At 44.0% G+C, this 21085-nt stretch overlaps 1 protein-coding gene across 6 annotated transcripts in view; it reads left to right on the forward strand.

Annotated features, from left to right (window-relative positions):
• si:dkey-264d12.5 (myosin-11) overlaps window positions 1–21085 on the forward strand; it is a 33014-nt gene that overhangs the window by 1431 nt on the left and 10498 nt on the right. For 4 of the 6 annotated variants that reach the window (XM_024426740.2, XM_024426735.2, XM_024426737.2 and 1 more), the window contains 15 exons: window positions 1800–1976; window positions 2150–2270; window positions 2696–2925; window positions 3263–3346; window positions 4106–4265; window positions 4559–4630; window positions 4845–4960; window positions 5119–5190; window positions 5371–5456; window positions 5622–6018; window positions 14481–14663; window positions 14978–15114; window positions 15274–15439; window positions 17953–18065; window positions 18190–18331. In XM_024426740.2, the coding sequence (XP_024282508.1) occupies window positions 1800–1976; window positions 2150–2270; window positions 2696–2925; window positions 3263–3346; window positions 4106–4265; window positions 4559–4630; window positions 4845–4960; window positions 5119–5190; window positions 5371–5456; window positions 5622–6018; window positions 14481–14663; window positions 14978–15114; window positions 15274–15439; window positions 17953–18065; window positions 18190–18331 (2256 nt within the window). The remainder of the gene's footprint in view (window positions 1–1799; window positions 1977–2149; window positions 2271–2695; window positions 2926–3262; window positions 3347–4105; window positions 4266–4558; window positions 4631–4844; window positions 4961–5118; window positions 5191–5370; window positions 5457–5621; window positions 6019–14480; window positions 14664–14977; window positions 15115–15273; window positions 15440–17952; window positions 18066–18189; window positions 18332–21085) is intronic. The other 2 variants (XR_002954144.2, XM_024426738.2) reach the window with 2 other exon arrangements.

A 21085-nucleotide genomic window follows, 5' to 3' on the forward strand; every position in this document is an offset into this window, starting at 1 on the left:
CTAATAGGCTAATTGACATCATTTCAGTCAATTGGAGGTGTACCTGTGGATGTATTTCAAGGCCTACCTTCAAACTCAGTGCCTCTTTGCTTGATATCATCAAAAGAAATCAGCCAAGACCTCATGAAAAAAAATTGTACACCTCCACAAGTCTGGTTCATTTGTGGGAGCAATTTCCAAATGTCTGAAGTTACCATGTTCATCTGTACAAACAATAGTACGCAGGTATAAACACCATGGGACCACGCAGCGGTCATACCGCTCAGAAAGGAGATGTGTTCTGTCTCCTAGAGGTGAACGTACTTTGGTGCAAAAAGTGCAAATCAATCCCAGAACAACAGCAAAGGACCTTGTTAAGATGCAGGAGGAAAAAGGTACAAAAGTATCTACATCCACAGTAAAATGAGCCCTATATCGACATAACCTGAAAGGCTGCTCAGCAAGGAAGAAGCCACTGGTCCAAAACAGCCATATGGTTTGCAACTGCCCATGGGGACAAAGTCCTCTGGTCTGATGAAACAAAAATAGAACTGTTTGGCCATGATGACCATCGTTATGTTTGGAGGAAAAAGGGGGAGACTTGCAAGCCGAAGAACACCATCCCAACAGTGAAGCACGGGGGTGGCAGCATCATGTTGTGGGGGTGCTTTGCTGCAGGAGGGACTGGTGCACTTCACAAAATAGATGGCATCATGAGGTAGGAAAATTATGTGGATGTATTGAAGCAACGTCTCAAGACGTCAGTCAGGAAGTTAAAGCTTGGTCGCAAATGGGTCTTCCAAATGGACATTGACCCCAAGCATACTTCCAAAGCTGTGGCAAAATGGCATAAGGACAACAAAGTCAACGCCATCACAAAGCCCTGACCTCAATCCTATAGAACATTTGTGGGCAGAACTGAAAAAGCATGTGCGAGCAAGGAGGCCTACAAACCGGACTCAGTTACACCTATTCTGTCAAGAGGAATGGGCCAACATTCACCCAACCTATTGTGGGAAACTTGTGGAAGGCTACCTGAAACTTTTGGCCCAAGTTAAACAACTTAAAGGCAACGCTACCAAATACTAATTGAGTGTATGTAAACTTCTGACCCACTGGGAAGGTGATGAAAGAAATAAAAGCTGAAATAAATCACTAGTATTATTCTGACATTTCACATTCTTCAAATAAAGTGATGATCCTAACTGACCTAAGACGAGGCCTTTCTACTCTGATTAAATGTCAGGAATTGTGAAAAACTTAGTTTAAATGTGTTTGGCTAAGGTGTATGTAAGCTTCCGACTTCAACTGTAGGTGTCAGAGATACAGTCCATGCCTCTTCATCAAAGTGCCATTGACAGGCTTCATATTAAAACTTTTATAGGTAAGAATCTGCCTGGCAAGGCAGGTGATCTGACAAGTTCAGCATTTTCTCCTTCAATTAAATCAAATGAGTCTCAGAGTGCACTAATCTTTCTCAACACAGGGTCATGTTGCCTAAAGCCGGCCTTGAAACCTTGAGACGCTGTTGATAAGTGTCTCTCAGGTGCAGCCCATTGCCCAGTACCCAGAGCAGATCCCCAGCCTGTCAGAGCAGAAGGATGTTCTAGCCCAGGAGGAGAAGCAGGGAGAATGTGGTCTCTCAGAGTTTCACTTTGTTTTTGCCTTGTCTTTGGCCATCTTCATAGCAGCTATTTGCTTTCCAGCTGATAGTCAATCATCATACAATTGCAAGAAACAGCATTGAGACATTCCATTCAATGGAAGGTGCCTATCAGTGTCTGATCTCTGTGGTTGGCTCTCTGTCATGTTAACCCCAGGAGGAGCTGGAGCATGTGGTCCTCTGTCTGCAGGAGGAGGGCATGGCCCCCGGGGCCTCAGTGAAGGAGCAGCTGGGTTTCCTATGGAGGCTGTTCCAGCACAGCGAGGGTCGCCTCGTTGCCGTGACCCATGACCTGGACAGCCTACGAGCACGCCACTCTGCCGAGATGGCCGAGGTGAGCCATTACCCAGAGTTTTGTCTGTGATGCTACACTGTACTGTACAGGCTGCACATACATTCATCTCAATACTTTTTCTCTGATTGGCACCATGTGGTGGGTACAGGAACTCACTCATCTGGCTTCAGCCAAAGCTCAGGGCCTGAGCTGATGATATGTGTCTATCTCAGGTGCAGAGGTACCTGGAGCACATCCGTAGCCTATCAGAGAAGAGGGATGCCCTGGCTCAGGAGTACGAGCAGGAGAATGAGGTCCTCAGGGCCCAGCTGCAACGCCTGACACTCCAGCAAGGTGGGACATAGAACCCAGATAAGATGTGAAAAATGTAACCCTTATGGAAACAAATGAACCTTTGGAATGAATAACCATGTTGCTTAAAAAAAAAAAAATTGTCAACTGTCTTTTTTTTGGTATGTGTATTCCACATCAAATGTAATTATTGAACGATCATGTCATCACACTTCTCTCTTTCAATTATACGTTCTAGTTTGATTTCATACATCTTTTCCTTTTTATAATGATTCATGAAGTCTATAAAAATACAATCTAAACGCACATATGGTTCTTTGTGTGTCGGATTCAAATGTGTATCTCATTCCCTGTCATATCAGTGTCATTAGTGTCCTTACCAATGTGTAATAGTCCCCTTTTAAGTGAAGTGTTGTAGGTATTGCACTTACACAGTAAGGAAGAAAATAAAGTGTGTGTGTGTGCAGATGCCCAGATGAATGAGGTGGCTGAGATGTTGTACCAGGAGGGCCTGGCAGAAGTGATTCCCAGCAGCCACAGTGAACAGGTGGCCTACCTGCTGGTGGAGAGGGCCTCCCTGCTGGAGAGACCTGATGACCCCCAGGCCCCGCAAGTCCCCGATGCCCAGGCAGGCACCCCCTCTGCCAGCCAGGAGACAGAGTCCCAGACTCAATGCACCAAAGAGAGCATGGACCAGGTGAGACCAACTCGCTGTCTCATGCTTTCTCTCAGTCCAAGATTATACTGAGTTTAGATGAGAGGATTAGGGCTAACCAAAGTACTTTAGAAGTCAAATTTATTTTCTTGTTCAGTTCGTTCCTGTGGTTTAGTAACTGTCACAAATGATACATGAAGATATATAGTTACATGGAGATACTATAGTTGGTTCATGTTGTTATAGTGAATTTGCTAAATCAGGGTGTCATAGACAGTGGACGTGCTGCAGCTCCGCTGGTAAGACCATGGAGAGAGAAGATGATCCAGACCCCTGTCTGTGACTAAACTGTTCATTAATTCCACTGTCTTTCCACAAGGGGGCACCCTCACGTGGCCAGAGCCCATGGAAAAGGCTCTTTGGACTCCGCAAGGCAGCTCAGAGCAAACAGGCTTTGGCCTCAGTATGTCCATTTAGATAATACTGCATCCATGTTAACACTTAGCCAAGCCTGAATAAGATGCTCTATTTTATGTTGAAACTCTTCAGCATGGTGATGGGACCCCTTGTGCATGCCCTCTAATTGCTGTATCTCTTTCCTGTTCTCTTTGCAGCTTGACGTTTATTGGGATGAGTCTTGTCCTTGAGGAAAAACTGTGCGATTTCTGTCAGATGGGTCAAAATTTACTATATTGAAAAAATTCATCAAAACAAAAATATGCTTTTTGGTCTTGATTTAAAGTTACGGTTAGGCATTAGGGTTAGCAGTGTGGTTAAAGTTAGGGTTAATGATTTTATGACTTTGTGGCTGTGCCAGCTGGTGACCACTCTGAAGAGCTGCCTCCAGAACAAGCTTCATGCCCAAAACGCTAACTCTTTCTAGTCAACATTGTTCCATGTTTCTGGGTGTGTGGATGTAATGGGTAATTTGGAGTCTACACCCCTCAGTGTCAATGGTATCTTGTCTGAACCAAATGCATGTACTGCACGTGTGATTTCCTGACCTATTTAAAAAAAAAAAAAAATTATCGAATATTTCTGTTTATTCTGTTTTAACCTTCTCGGCGTGAGGAACAGCTAAGGCCTCACAACAGTGATCTTTCAAATGACTCCACCTTTTCCTGCAGAGAATGATTAGTCAAATCAATAGTACTCCTGTAGACAGCGATGATAGATTCCTCTCCGTGCTCAGTGTTGTGGTCTGCTCTCTTCCCCTCCCCAGGTTGAGCTCAGGCCGGGGTCAGGGCTCAGTGTGGAGCGGGAGTGGGCCCGTCTAGAGAGAGACCTGGAGGAGGCATCACGCCGCTTGGCCATGGCCCACAGAGAGATCCGACGTCTGACCGATGAGCTAGAGTCAGCCCGCATGACCCAGAGTGCCTATGGTGAGGCCAGATTTCACACAGCCCGTTTCTCTGCTAAGTGAGGGTACTAGTTACTATTCAAATCAAATGTTATTTGTCACATGCACCAAATACAACAGGTGTAGACCTTGACGTGAAATGCTTACTTACAAGCCCTTAACCAACAATGCAGTTAAGAAAAATATTTCCTAAATAAACTAAAGTAAAAAAATAAAAGAGCAACTGTATTAATGTGTGCATTTTTTGTGTGCCAGTTGTGTGGTATGTATTTTTCCGACGTCGGTCTTGAATAAGTATATGTGTGCTTTACCCAGAGCCAGAGCTGCAGGGAGCCCAGGAGGAGGTAGAACAGCTCAGACAGGAAGTGGAAAAGCTCAAGAAATGTGGTAAGAAGATATTTACTTCATTTTGGATTACTGTAAAAAAAATATTTAAAAAATCCTTTGTGGAGCATTTTCAGAGAACAGCCTTTCAGAATGTCAAAGGAACTGCACCGTATCGCTTTAGGCTTTTCCAGAAGTATGACTGACTGACTAACTGGTGTGGAGACAGTGACACCCATAGTTTGGAGGGTAAAATATCCCTTTGTCCCTCCTATAGACGTGGTGGAGTTGCGTAAGGCCACGGAGCTGAATGATCGTCTGGACCAGGAGATCAGAGCCCTCAGGACAAGGGTGCGCACCATGGACGCAGAGAGAAAGACCCTCCTAGAGACGGTAATCTGCCATTCCTGGATTCAGTTATCCCTCCCTCCTTAAATTGTCATAAAGAAATGGATCATGGACAAGATGCAGTCATTTAGGCTACAATGTGTGAGGGGGGTGAAGGTCACGATAGTTACTGTATGTAATGTGCTCATACTGTTGTTCCCTAGGTGGAGAAAATGAAGCACTCTGACAACGCGGCTAAGATCCACCCAGAAGCACTGCAGCTTAACTTGGCTAAGGTACAACCAAACGCAGTATGGAGATGAGACCCCATCAAACTACAACAAATCAGCTATTGATATCACCATCTTTATAGAAATATCTGTTGCTTCAAAAATAATTGAAGTGGTCATGCAGTAGGTTTTGTCTTTCAAACATTGCCTGTCACTTAACTGCCTGTCCTGTGTTGTGTGTTTCAGGGAGAAGGGATAGCCGCCCCTCAGATGCACACCGTCTGTCTCCAGACAGAACTACTGCTCCTGGACCAGGTCAAGACCCATGAAAGGTCCCACCTTAACTTTGTCTCTAGAACTTAGCCAAAACCAAACCCAGTATAATCTCAGATTTGTGTTGGCTGATAGTAGATGCTATTCCAGTTAATTCATTTGAAAGTGGAAAGGAAAGTGAAATCTGTTGTCAGATGGTGATGATGTGTCTCTCTTTCATGCAGACGCCTCCAGCAGTCCGAGACCAAGGACAAGCTGAACGATGTGCGGCGTCAACTGCAGGGGCTGCAGGAGAAATATGATGAGCTGCTGAATGTTACGAAGAAGGCAGAGGAGTACGAGGACTACGAGGAGCTGAAGAAGCAGAGAGAAGAGGAGGAGAAGGTTCTGGAGCTGCTGATGGATAAGACCGAGGAGGTGGAGGAGGAGTATGAGGAACTGAAGACTAAAAAAGAGGAGGCGGAGAGGGTGTATGAGGAGCTGAAGATTAAGATGGATGAGGAGAAGAAGGAATATGAACATCTGGAGAATATGAGGGAGGAGCTGGAGTTGAAGCTGGATGAAGCTCTTGGCCGGAGCAAGAAGCAGCATAGTAGTCAGGCGGTGGAACTGCAGCTTAAGGTGAGGATGACTCCTGTCCGTCTGATGTAGCACTATGCTGTGGCCACTAGCAGGGGCTACAGAGTTAGTGTGAATGGGCTGGTTGGGACCAATTATGTGTCTATGGTTAGGACCTGTCAATGTTTCTCAAATTTGTTAATGGAATGAACTTACAAGTTTTAAGTTTGATAGAATAGTAACATAATATCGACTTCTCACAGCAAATTGCTTAAATTCACGTTTATATTTAATCTTAAAAATCATCTTACAATTTAAATCCTCTTTCCTGACTACCTTTCCCAAGGAATGATGTAGTTTTGTTTTTACTGTCTATATCCCACACAGTGACCCATTGATTGAAAGCAGCTGATGTTAATGGCTTGTTCTGTGTTTTTCATGGATTTAGCGGGTATTCATTTGACATGGCAGCTTGGTTGCGCTCTCTTTCGTCATTTAACGTCACCCTCCATTGTGTGCCACAGACGGTGTATTGTGGACAATAGCTGTGGGCGCAGGCCTGCTGTTGATGTATTGATGGATGATGGACATGTTGTTCTGGGTTATGACTGGTAGAGGAGATATTACCCAGTCAGCAAAATTACGTTGAGAAGACGTCTTTTAGACATCCTTTCCCGATGTTGACATCACATGCAATTCAGTGACTGAATGAAAGGTTTGAAAGCCTATTTTCCGGATGTTTAATACACGTATTTTCCAGACATCGATAAAATGCACCTTATACGGACGTCAAAAAGACACAGCCTGACGGTAAATGCGTAGTGGGTACCCTGAAATCCAGAACTTGTTTCAAGGTAACATTCCACTTCCTATAATCCTTGTCCTGCCAAAATCAAGAAGTGGAAAGACAGCAGAAACAGACTGGTACCCAGGCTAAAGAGATATTGTCTAAAATAGGGAAATCTCAGTTAATCCATGTTTTGATTAGAAAACAACCTGTTTTGAGGAGATATCTTGCTACTTTATTGAGACAGTTATGAAATTACAGAAGGGGAGACGGGTACATGGGAGAAACAGTTTGAAGGGTTAACCCTCGCAAGGCTGCAGGCCCAGACGGCATCCCCAGCCGCGCCCTCAGAGCATGCGCAGACCAGCTGGCCGGTGTGTTTACGGACATATTCAATCAATCCCTATACCAGTCTGCTGTTCCCACATGCTTCAAGAGGGCCACCATTGTTCCTGTTCCCAAGAAAGCTAAGGTAACTGAGCTAAACGACTACCGCCCCGTAGCACTCACTTCCGTCAGGGGAGGAATCAGAATTGGGCTGCCTGTGTAAACACAGCCTAAGTGTCTATGCCTGTAGTGTTACCACTCGACCACAGGCTCTGCACCTGAAAACAATCAGCTTTAAAGCTGAAAACTGTATAAGTCGAAACAGCGCACTGTTCGGCCCAGCGCCTTTGTTATTGTATTTGTTTTGTTGATGAAACAGAGGAGATCAGCGTCCGGCAGTGTGATAAAAAAAAATATTGCTGTACATATGCTGGTGTTCTATCTTGCGTGCAATGATGTCAGAGGGAAAAATAACAGTTTGTTGTTTGAAGGAACTTCTTTGTTGTAATATCTAAAATAGAAGTAGCAGTTTCACCAAGTACCAAATGCTTCCTCAATAGGGGCCCGTTTCTTCAAGATGGCGTCGGAGGGGAGGGCTGCCGTCTTATCGGTGCTTAACCAACCATGTGATGTTGTTGTTTTTTTTGCGTTGTTCGTAACTTGTTTTGTACATAATGTTGCTGCTACCGTCTCTAATGACCGAAAATAGCTTCTGGACATCAGAACATTACTCACCTCGAATTGGACGAAGAGTTCTTTCTTCTTCACTGAGTCGGACACGAGGGATATACTACAAACACCAGGCCCAGATCCGTGATTTGCTGGAAAAGGAAACGTAGGTTTTGCGGAAAGAGATCAGGATGCCTTGTGAGGATCAGGCGACTAGTGGCTAATCTGCCCCTGCCTTCCATTCTGCTAGATAACGTTCAAATCGATGGAAAATAAATGGGACAATCTGAAAGCACGTATATCCTACCAACGGGACATTAAACATTGTAATATCTTATGTTTCACCGAGTCGTGGCTGAACGACGTCTTTTAAGAACATACAGCTGGCTGGTTATACACTATCGGCGGGACAGAACAGCAGCCTCTGGTAAGACACTGGGCGGGGGCCTATGTATATTTGTAAACATTAGCTGGTGCACGATATCTAAGGAAGTCTCAAGGTTTTGCTCGCCTGAGGTAGAGTATCTCATGATAAGCTGTAGACCACACTATCTACCTAGAGAGTTTATGTATTTTTCGTAGCTGTCTACATACCACCACAGACCGAGGCTGGCACTAAGACTGCACTCAATGAGCCGTATTCTGCCATAGAAAAACGCTCATCCAGAGGCGGTGCTTCTGGTGGTTTGCAGGGAAACTTAAATCAGTTTTACCTCATTTCTATCAGCAAGTTCAATGTGCAACCAGAGGGGAAAACAATTCTAGACCACCTTTACTCCACACACAGAGACGCATAGAAAGCTCTCCCTCCATTTGGTAAATCTGACCATAACTCTATCCCCCTGATTCCTGCTTACAAGCAAAACCTAAAGCAGGAATCACCAGTGACTCGGCCTATAGAAGTTGTGGTCAGATGAAGCAGATGCTAAACTGCAGGACTGTTTTGCTAGCACAGACTGGAATATGTTCCGGGATTCTTCCGATGCTATTGAGGAGTACACCACATCAGTCACTGGCTTTATCAATAAGTGCATCGATGATGTCTCCACAGTTACTGTACATGCATACCCCAACTAGAAGCCATGAATTACAGGCAATATTCGCACTGAGCTAAAGGGTAAAGCTGCCGCTTTCAAGGAGCGGCTCTAACCCGGAAGCTTATAAGAAATCCTACTATGCCCTCTGACGAACCATGAAACAGGCAGCGTCAATACAGGACTTAAATCAAATCGTACTACACCGGCTGATGCTTGTTGGATGTGGCAGGGCTTGCAAACTATTACAGACTACAAAGGGAAGCACAGCCGAGAGCTGCCCAGTGATACAAGCCTACCAGACAAGCTAAATAACTTCTATGCTCGCTATGAGGCAAGTAACATTGAAACATGCATGAGAGCATCAGCTGTTCTGGGCGACTGTGTGATCACGCTCTCCGCAGCCGATGTGAGTAAAACCTTTTAAACAGGTCAACATTCACAAGGCCGCTGGGCCAGACGGATTACCAGGACGTGTACTCCGGGCATGCGCTGACCAACTGGCAAATGTATTCACTGACATTTTCAACCTCTCCCTTTGAGTCTGTAATAGCAACGTATTTCAAGCAGACCACTATAGTCTCTGTGCCAAAGAACACTAAGGTAACCTGGCTAAATGACTACCGGCCCATAGCACTCACGTCTGTAGCCATGAAATGCATGGAAAGGCTGGTCATGGCTCACATCAACACCATTATCCCAGAAACCCTAGACCCACTCCAATTTGCATACTGCACCAACGGATTCACAGATGCAATCTCTATTGCACTCCACACTGCCCTTTTCCACCTGGACAAAAGGAACACCTATGTGAGAATTCTGTTCATTGACTACAGCTCAGTGTTCAACACCATAGTGCCCTCAAAGCTCATCACTAAGCTAAGGACCCTGGGACTAAACACCTCCCTCTGCAACTGGATCCTGGACTTTCTGACGAGCCACCCCCAGGTGGTAAGGGTAGGTAACAACACATCCGCCACACTGATCCTCAACACGGGGTTCCCTCAGGGGTGCGTGCTCAGTCCCGTCCTGTACTCCCTGTTCACTCATGACTGCACGACCAGGCACGACTCCAACACCGTCATTAACTTTGATGACACAACAGTGGTAGGCCTGATCACGGACAACGATGAGACAGCCTATAGGGAGGTCAGAGACCTGACCGTGTGGTGCAAGGACAACAACCTCTCCCTCAGCGTGATCAAGACAAAGGAGATGATTGTGGACTACAGGAAAAGGAGGACTGAGCATGCCCCCATTCTCATTGATGGGGCTGTAGTGGAGCAGGTTGAGAGCTTCAAGTTCCTTGGAGTCCACATCACCAACAAACTAACATGGTCCAAGCACACCAAGACAGTCATGACCACAGTGAGTCCACTTTACTGTGCCAACAGGACAACCCTAACCCATCAGTCACAGGATCACTAGGGGCCCAATTCAGACTTATGAAATGTATGCCTTTTCTACGAATTTTGATTTAAGCGCTTCTCAGTATTTGGTATTCAGACTTACCTTAGACTGTTTTTGTTTTATTTATTTAACTTGGCAAGTCAGTTAAAAACAAATTATTATTTACAATGACGGCCTACCAGGGAACAGTGGGTTAACTGCCTTGTTCAGGGGCAGAACGACAGATTTTTACCTTGTCAGCTCAGTGTAACGCTCGTCTGAAGAAGAGGACCAAAGCGCAGCGTGGGACGTGTTTATGATTATTTATTCAAACTGAACACGGAAACAAAATAACAAAGTGGAACAAAACGAAACAGTTCTGCCTGGTGCAGACACAAAACAGAAAACAACTACCCACAAAACACAGGTGGGAAAAAGCTGCCTAAGTATAATTCTCAATCAGAGACAACGATAGACAGCGGCCTCTGATTGAGAACAACACCCGGCCAAACCCAAAGAAATAGAAAACATAGAAATAAAGAAACTAGAATGCCCACCCTGGTCACACCCTGGCCTAACCAAAATAGAGAATAAAAATCTCTATCCCCCCACTTTGGTGGCGCCTCTGGTGCGGGGAACCTTGCCGCCAACCCCGGACTGGGGACCCTCGCTGCGGGCCCCGGACTGGGCACCCTTAACCAAGAATGCACAAAACAGAAAATGACTACATACAAAACACAGGTGGGGAAAAAGCGGCCTAACTATGATTCTCAATCAGAGACAACGATAGACAGCGGCCTCTGATTGAGAACAACACCCGGCCAAAGAAATAGAAAACATAGAAATAAAGAAACTAGAATGCCCACCCTAGTCACACCCTGACCTAACCAAAATAGAGAATAAAAACCTCTCTATGGCCAGGGTGTGAGACTCAGGGATTCGATCCAGAAACCTTTCGTTTACTGGCCCAACGCCCTAACCACTAGGCTACCTGCCGCCCCATTTTTAATGAGTGCATTTCGTAAGTGGCTAGTATGCATCAACTACCTTTTAACTAAAACCACGGCAAAGGCTTTTCCTACAAACTTTGGTTTGAATCGTGATGTCCGCGGAATTTGTTTTTCTCTCCTTATTGAAGTAAGCAGTGCGAAGTTCGTTCATCAATGCCAAAAGAGTCAATCATTGAAACCAGACCGTAGTCACTGCCTAGGGTCGGGTTTTGTAAGACTAAATACGGTGTACATTTTATTAGAATTTGGTTGACAGACTCACTATAATATATAGAGAGAACTGGTTCAGAATATTAAGGATCAATGAAAGATGGCCATCAAAATATCTGTTTCAGCACTAATTGGTAAAATTACCTGATCTGGTATATTTTAGGAATCTACCTTCTTCATAAAAAATGTAAAACGTTTAGGAGAGCCTTTACACACTAAATATATTGTTTGATAAAAAATACAACGATTTGATTATTAATCCTGAAAGTTGCCATTCAGTTGTTCAATCCATTAAATACTGGAAGGGGAGAAGCGTGTAACAGTAGAGGTTTACCAAAGGTCCTATAAATCGACTCTAATCCTCACTGATCATGGAACTGATATGACAGCAGTCCAGTCGTCGTGTGCCAGGCTCCAGGTTTAAACTGCCAGGCTTGGTTTGCGTTCCGTGACGATTCCATGAAGTGGGCGATTGAACAACTTGTAATATGTTAAATATGATCTATTATTGCTTTTGAGCAATAGGGCTGAAATTTAAACATCTAGAGTGCACAAAGGTTCAATTTGGCCCAACTGTCACTCTTCGCGGATTTGGCTTGTCATCTAATTTGGCTTGTGTCTCCAAGATTTATCCCTGCAAGTTACAAGGCCGTACAATTTAAATTCTGTAAGCACAGCATTTCATATACTTCAGTGTGGGAACGGGGCACACACAGCCTACCTGTCATGTTGATATACTTCAGTGTGGGAACGGGGCACACACAGCCTACCTGTCATGTTGATATACTTCAGTGTGGGAACGGGGCACACACAGCCTACCTGTCATGTTGATATACTTCAGTGTGGGAACGGGGCACACACAGCCTACCTGTCATGTTGATATACTTCAGTGTGGGAACGGGGCATACACAGCCTACCTGTCATGTTGATATACTTCAGTGTGGGAACGGGGCACACACAGCCTACCTGTCATGTTGATATACTTCAGTGTGGGAACGGGGCACACACAGCCTACCTGTCATGTTGATATACTTCAGTGTGGGAACGGGGCACACACAGCCTACCTGTCATGTTGATATACTTCAGTGTGGGAACGGGGCACACACAGCCTACCTGTCATGTTGATATACTTCAGTGTGGGAACGGGGCACACACAGCCTACCTGTCATGTTGATATACTTCAGTGTGGGAACGGGGCACACACAGCCTACCTGTCATGTTGATATACTTCAGTGTGGGAACGGGGCACACACAGCCTACCTGTCATGTTGATATGCTTCAGTTTGCTGCCATATGACTGGTTTCACATTTGTCTCCAAAGATCATGAGGTAAAATACATCTAAAACAATTTATAATTTATATTTACAATCAATAACTCTCATCAATTAGTAAATTACAGTGCATGGAGAATTAGTGAATACCACTGGTGTTACAGCATGAAGTTTTTTTTCTATTTTTTACACACTTTATTTCTCTATGTCAACAGGTCTTTGTTGTAAATATTTTAGTGCCAAACTGGTGGCAGTTGTGAAAATAGTTAGAAGAGATGCAGAGTTCGTGTCCTTTTTGATTATATGCTTTTTTCATTAATTAGACCAAAAAAGTGTTCAACAAATCAAAATATATTTTTGATTTGCCACCTTTTGCATGACAGCTTTGCACACTCTTGGCATTCTCTCAACCAGCTTTATGAGGTAGTCATTTGGAATGCATTTCAATTAACAGGTGTGCTTTGTTAAAAGTAATTAGTCATTTGTGGAATTTGTTTCCTTCGTAATGTGTTTGAGCCAATCAGTTGTGTTGTGACAAGGTAGGGGTGGTATACAGAAGATAGCCATATTTGGTAAAAGACCAAGTCCATATTAGGGCAAGAACAGCTCAAATAAGCAAAGAGATATGACAGTCCATCATTACTTTAAGACATGAAGGTCAGTCAATCCAGAAAATGTAAAGAACTTTACTTGCGTGCAGTTGCAAAAATCATCAAGCGCTATGATGAAAATGTCTCTCATGAGGACCGCCACAGGAAAGGAAGACCCAGAGTTACCTCTGCTGTAGAGGATAAGTTCATTATCCGAACTGCACCTCAGATTGCAGCCCAAAATGCTTCACAGAGTTCATGTAACAGACACATCTCAACATCAGCTGTTCAGAGGAGACTGCGCAAATCAGGCCTTCATGGTCAAATTGCTGCAAAGAAACCACTACTAAAGGACACCAATAATAAGAAGAGACTTGTTTGGGCCAAGAAACACGAGTAATGAACATTAGACTGGTGGAAATCTGTCCTTTGGTCTGATGAGTCCAAATCTGAGATTTTTGGTTCCAACCGCTGTGTCTTTGTGAGACACAGAGTAGGTGAACAGATGATCTCCGCATGATTGGTTTCCACCGTGAAGCATGGAGGAGGTGGTGTGATGGATTGGGGGTGCATTGCTGGTGACACTGTCAGTGATTTATTTAGAATTCAAGGTACACTTAACCAGCATGGCTACCACAGCATTCTGCAGCAATACGCCATCCCATCTGGTTTGCGCTTAGTGGGATGGCCCTCCGGGCTGTGTAAGGGCTATTTGACCAACAAGGAGAGTGATGGAGTGCTGCATCAGATGACCTGGCCTCCACAATCACCCGACCTCAACCCAATTGAGATGGTTTGGGATGAGTTGGACCGCAGAGTGAAGGAAAAGCAGCCAACAAGTGCTCAGCATGTGGGAACTCCTTCAAGACTGTTGGAAAAGCATTCCTCATGAAGCTGGTTGAGAGAATGCCAAGAGTGTACAAAGCTGTCAAGGCAAAGGGTGGCAAATCAAAATGGCATATCAAAATAAATGTTGATTGGTTAAACACCTTTTTTTTTGGTTACTACATTATTCCACGTGTTATTTCATAGTTTTGATGTCTTCACTATTATTCTACAATGTAGAAAATAGTAAAAATAATGAAAAACCCTTGTGCCCAAACTTTTGACTTGTACAGTATGTCAACAATCCTTCCTCCAAAGGACCATTTTATGGATTACATTTTGTGAAAACAAATCATGGTTTCTCTGTATGTAAATGTACTGGTTGTGTGTGTGTGGTTGTGGTGGTGTTCAGGTGTGTGCTGAGTTGAAGCAGGGCCAGGCTATGGTCAGCCATCTGGAGCAGAGGGCTCTGCAGCAGGAGAGTAGGGAGCTGAGGGAGGGGCTGGCCCAGAGCAGCCAGAAAGCCCAGAGTTGCAGCCGTCTGCAGGAGGAGCTGAGCGCTGAGAGGGCCAAGCTCAAAGCCATGGAGGTAGAGGTGAGACACCATGCAGGAGTGCAGTGTCATTCATAATCTTCAGCCTATAGTCTCAAGCCAGGGGTTGCCAATCCATTTCCGCAGAGGGACAGTGAAATTTGTTCCAATCAACTTTGTTCCAGTTCATTAAACTAATTTAAATTCCACACCGATTAGTTGAGTCAGTTGCATTACTGTGGATACGATTGGCACTCATAGAGAGAGAAATAAAATCTGTAGTTCTGAGCTCTCTGACCAAGCCAAACAGAATAATAGTAGTAGTACTTTTCACACAAGGTAAATTATCCCTTCCCTCCGCTGCCTCTTTGACTCAGATGCAGGGTCTGCAGCAGCAGCTGAAGAGCACAGAGCACCAGCTGAGCGTGGAAAGAAACCGCAACACAGAGTCTGGCCAGCAAGAGGAGGCAGCAAGATACACGGCCCTTAGGACACAGGACAACCAGCTCCACAGGTACCTTCTCCTACTAAAGGCCCCTCTGCTGCTTCAGGTAAACTGTTTAAACCAGCAACCAGCTGTGTGATGGTCGGTTATGGTCTTGTAGGGGTTTGCTTGTGCAGTTGTAGATATGTGGTCCTGGTCTAAAAGTGTGTGTGTGTGTGGTTCATTCAGGAGGATGTGGGAGCAGAGGGAGGAGGAGCTGCAGGATGAGGGGAGTTCCCTGCGAGAGGTGGAAGCCTCCCTGAACTGCACTAACTCAGAGCTGAGCCTCCGATTTAAAGGCCAGCAGACACAGCTAGATGTCCTACAGAGTCAGGCTGGCACTGCCAGCCAGGAGGTGAGTGACCTGGCACCCTCTGACTATGGGGCATGGCACTCTCTCTTCATTTCAAGAGAAAGCTGTCAAATAACTACATGTATAGTGCGGCCCTTGATAAAGATTAGCAACAATGATTGTATAAAATAAATAATACAAATACTGAGCTACATTGTATGCCAAAATAGGATATTTACAATGGGGCAAAAAAGTATTTAGTCAGCCACCAATTGTGCAAGCTCTCCCACTTAAAAAGATGAGAGGCCTGTAATTCTCATCAGGTACACTTCAACTATGACAGACAAATGAGAAGAAAAAAATCCAGAAAATCACATTGTAGGATTTTGAATGAATTTATTTGCAAATTATGGTGGAAAATAAGTATTTGGTCACCTACAAACAAGCAAGATTTCTGGCTCTCACAGACCTGTAACTTCTTCTTTAAGGGGCTCCTCTGTCCTCCACTCGTTACCTGTATTAATGGCACATGTTTGAACTTGTTATCAGTATAAAAGACACCTGTCCACAACCTCAAACAGTCACACTCCAAACTCCACTATGGGCAAGACCAAAGAGCTGTCAAAGGACACCAGAAACAAAATTGTAGACCTGCACCAGGCTGGGAAGACTTAATCTGCAATAGGTAAGCAACTTGGTTTGAAGAAATCAACTGTGGGAGCAATTATTGGGAAATGGAAGACATGCAAGACCACTGATAATCTCCCTCGATCTGGGGCTCCATGCAAGATCTCACCCCGTGGGGTCAAAATGATCACAAGAACGGTGAGCAAAAATCCCAGAACCACACGGGGGGACCTAGTGAATGACCTGCAGAGAGCTGGGAACAAAGTAACAAAGCCTACCATCAGTAACACACTACGCCGCCAGGAACTCAAATCCTGCAGTGCCAGACGTGTCCCCCTGCTTAAGCCAGTACATGTCCAGGCCCGTCTGACGTTTGCTAGAGAGCATTTGGATGATCCAGAAGAAGATTGGGAGAATGTCATATGTCAGATGAAACCAAAATATAACTTTTTGGTAAAAACTCAACTCGTCGTGTTTGGAGGACAAAGAATGCTGAATTGCATCCAAAGAACACCATACCTACTGTGAAGCATGGGGGTGGAAACATCATGCTTTGGGGCTGTTTTTCTGCAAAGGGACCAGGACTACTGATCTGTGTAAAGGAAAGAATGAATGGGGCCATGTATCGTGAGATTTTGAGTGAAAACCTCCTTCCATCAGCAAGGGCATTGAAGATGAAATGTGGCTGGGTCTTTCAGCATGACAATGATCCCAAACACACCGCCCGGGCAACGAAGGAGTGGCTTCGTAAGAAGCATTTCATGGTCCTGGAGTGGCCTAGCCAGTCTCCAGATCTCAACCCCATAGAAAATCTTTGGAGGGAGTTGAAAGTCTGTGATGCCCAGCAACAGCCCCAAAACATCACTGGTCTAGAGGAGATCTGCATGGAGGAATGGGCCAAAATACCAGCAACAGTGTGTGAAAACCTTGTGAAGACTTACAGAAAACGTTTGACCTCTGTCATTGCCAACAAAGGGTATATAACAAAGTATTGAGAAACTTTTGTTATTGACCAAATACTTATTTTCCACCATAATTTGCAAATAAATTCATTAAAAATCCTACAATGTGATTTTTCTGGATTTTTTTCTTTTCATTTTGTCTTTCATAGTTGAAGTGTACCTATGATGAAAATTACAGGCCTCATCTTTTTAAGTGGGAGACCTTGCACAATTGGTGGCTGACTAAATACTTTTTTGCCCCACAGTATATTATTTTAAACAAATATAATTGCTGAGAGGAAGACATTTTGTTAATAGTAATAAAAAATGTTTTCCAAAAAGGTAGAGGTCAAAATTATTGACAACCCTGAAGATTCTTATAAATAAATAAGTCAAAAGTTTTTGATTTGCTCCCATATTCCTAGCACACAATGACTACATCAAGCTTGTGACTCTACAAACTTGTTGAACGCATTTGCAGTTGGTTTCAGATTATTTTGTGCCCAAACAAAATTTATGGTAAATAATGTATTGTATCATTTTGGAGTCACTTTTATTCTAAATAAGAATATGTCTCTAAACACTTCTACATTAATGTGGATGCTACCATGATTACGAATAATAATGAGTGAGAAAGTTATAGCGGGTCAAATGTCATACCCTCAAGACATGCTAACCTCCCCTGTTATTATTCATGGTAAGAGGCTCTCATATAAAACTGGCAAACTAGTATTAGTATAAAATATAATAATTTCTACAACAATTTTAGCATACAACACAGTTCAGTATTTGAATTATTTATTTTATACCGTCATTATTGTTCATCTTTATCATGCATGTCAATAATTTCAGACCCCACTGTATCTGTGTTTCAGTCAGAATTGTATGGTATTGGAACAAATGTAAACTGAGACCCTCATCTAGCCTATGTAGATGTTGATCATGTCTTTCTGTCTGTCTGCCTGCCTGTCTGCCTGTCTGCCTGTCTGCCTGTCTGACTGACCACAGATTCCTGCTGATTATGTAAAGCTGAAGGAATGCCTGGAGGCCAGGCAGGAGGATTGTGAGAAACTAACAGAGGAGCTCATGGAAGTTCTCACGTGCCTGGATTTACAGAAAAGGTAAAGATCCTAGAGAACATTCTCAAAGCAAAACCAGGGACTTAGCCTAGCTACTGTAGTCACACCTTCACTCTCTTCTGGTGCTCAACAACGCTGTGTGGTTTGGTTTCCTTTGCTCCCACAGCAAGAACGCCGAGAAGCGATCTCAGCACAAAGCCAAAATGCGGCGAGCCAAACAGATTTATTTGAAGGAGACAGGATGTCGTGATGAGAGGATTCAAAGCCTTGAGAGAGACCTGGCTCTCGCCTTAACCTCATCAGCCAGGGTAAGAGGTCAGACCCACCAGCCAGCTTGTCAGCCTGCACAATAGGGTCTGCTCCCTTGCCTGGCACAACAATAGGTATCACCTGTTGTGTGCCTGACAACTTTGAGCCAATCAGAGAGCACAAACTTCTGCGAGAGGGAAAGGAGTGACAACAAGAAGGAGAAAAGAGGGCACTTTTCCTGCACAGACACTTTCATGTTCAAAACAGTTAACTAAAATAATAATTTTGACAATTTTGTTTTTGCAAGTCTTGCATCGAGCTAAGGGAGTTTTGCGCTTGAAGGATAAACAGTATTTTGCTTAAGTTTGACAATATACAGTAATTAGCTAAGCCAATCACACTTCATAAAACAAATGGGAAAGCTTCCTCCATGCTAGCTATCTAGCCACTGTAGGTAGTAACCAATGGGGTTTATATACATCATTGGTCGTAACAAATCAGAGTGAATTTTGGCTGCATTGATTATTCATTAAAATCAATTTAATTAGTATTAGAATTTTCCTAATCGAGTACTCGTCAAGATTGAATGTTAGCTCATTTTGCGTCCTCTTAGCCACTGGCTCTCTTGTTGTATTTTTGGTCTCGTCTCCCTCGCTCTTTCTGTGCTCTGCACCTTCCCCCCACAACACATACAAACCAAGCCCTACCTGCTGCCACTCACAACAAGCAGTTCCAACTCTTATGTGAATGCTAACTATGCTAACGCTTGCATCCAAGTGCTTATACTACATGGGGGGAAAAAAACGTTTTTATTGATTCAAATAAGTGAGCGAGGCTACATAAAGTGGATAAGCAACTCGTTCTCATTCTGAGCTCTAAATAAGCATCTTATCCAGGTAGGCCACTTGATTTCAACATACAGTATATCCAAAGTGGACAGGCTAACATGCTGTTCGGACAGGTGCAGACAGACAGGAGGGTGTGTTCGCTAGCTAGCTAGCTACATTAGATCCATGTTGGCAGTGGCAAGACTTGAACTATAGATATTAGCAGGCTGCTACACAAGGAAGGGGACTTGTGCTTGAGAGATTGAGACCTGTGTTCATTTTCTATAGCGTAATGCATTCACCTGCTACAAAAGCTTATTCATGATTAGTAGATGTGCATTGGAATGGGGTGGTAGGTAGCCTAGTGGTTAGAGCGTTGGATTAGTAACCGAAAGGTTGTAAGATCGAATCCCCAAGCTGACAAGGTGAACATCTGTTGTTCTACCCCCACTGTTCCTAGGCCGGCATTGAAAATATGAATGTGTTCTTAACTGACTTGCCCAGTTAAATAAAGGTAAATAAAATCAAATGCTCAAAGTCTGTTGGTCAATGGGCAGGAGTTCAAGCAGTTCATTCTAGATATGCCAGCAAAACCTGATGTGATTTGTGTGCACGAAACATGGCTCAAACTGACTGTGGAGTTTTATCATACAAGGATACGTAGTGGTTCGTAGGGACAGAGATGTGGGGGAAATGACCAAGTGATTGAAAATCTGATAGAGATGAAAGATCTGGGCTGCTTTTCAAACTCAAAGGTCGACAGCCCTTAACCCTCATCCATATGCTCTTGGGGGAATCCCCTCGTCCATATTTGTCATCGGTCCAAATGATTAGCCAAGCAAGGGAAGTTTGCAACGTAAGCCCCCTCAGCCCTCGTTTTTAATGGAGTTTGCGAGTATACAATTATGTTCACTTCGGGGCCTGAAACGCCCCATAATTCAATTCGTGATGATTGTACATCTGCAAAGAAAAGTCATCGAGAACATCAATGTCAATATGGAGTCAACATATTGAACATTTTACTTACTAGGTAAGTAAAAACGAATGTAAATAGTTAGAAATTGTGCTACTAATGCACAAACATGTCTCATAAAAGTAATTATGTTTTTTGTTTGGATAGTTTTTGGAAATTGTGGAAATAAAACATTTTCCTTATTCAGAAGTAGCTAGGCAGGCTAACGTTATTTAGCTAATTAATTTGATAGCTATCATACAGTAGGCATATATTAATTATTATATAGTTAATATAAGTAGACATGTAATCATAACTGACTGTAGCGCATATAAAGCACCCACAAGCTACTTGGTGGCTGAAAACACAATCATCGCGGGATGAGCCAGTGATGAATTTCCAGGCAAGGGCGGTCCGTTTAAAAAATAATTCCTTCCTTCCTCGCCCCTTGCCCTGCAAGTGTATACTCGTCAGACGTCATGATACTTATTCTGAAGTGTCCACTTAATTTGAGGGCTGAGGGTATAGGGTGTGTCTTTTAAGTGTTTGGAATGCAGCCCTGGTGTGCCTGAATGATGGCCGAGGGACCAGGATTGATGTAGCCTTAGGGAAAGAATCTGCCTTGGACCTCACCCTGGCATCTAATGCAATGGCAGGAATCTGTGAGTGGGAGGTATGGGAGGAGTCGACAGTAGGGAGTGATCATTACCTCATAGTATTCACAGTAGGGAGGAGGAGGTGTCAGTGGATGGAGTAGGCAGGTGGGTGTTTGGAAGGGCAAAGTGGGATCACTTTCAAGAGCTGAGTGAGGTGATGGCTCGGGTGGATATGAGATGGGATGTGGATAGTATGAATAACTGGGTGAGAACAGCGTTAGTGGGGGCAGCTACTGACTGTCAGACCTAAGAGTTCAGGGAGGAGGAAGAAAACAGTCCCATGGTGGACGGAGGAGTGTGGGACAATGGTGAGGAGTCGGAACAGGGTGTTTAGAGTACTAAAAAGGACGCATAACTTCCATCTGATTCAGTATGAGC

Source organism: Oncorhynchus tshawytscha, linkage group LG07 (genome assembly GCF_018296145.1).
Source record: "Oncorhynchus tshawytscha isolate Ot180627B linkage group LG07, Otsh_v2.0, whole genome shotgun sequence".
Classification (NCBI taxonomy): domain Eukaryota; kingdom Metazoa; phylum Chordata; class Actinopteri; order Salmoniformes; family Salmonidae; genus Oncorhynchus; species Oncorhynchus tshawytscha.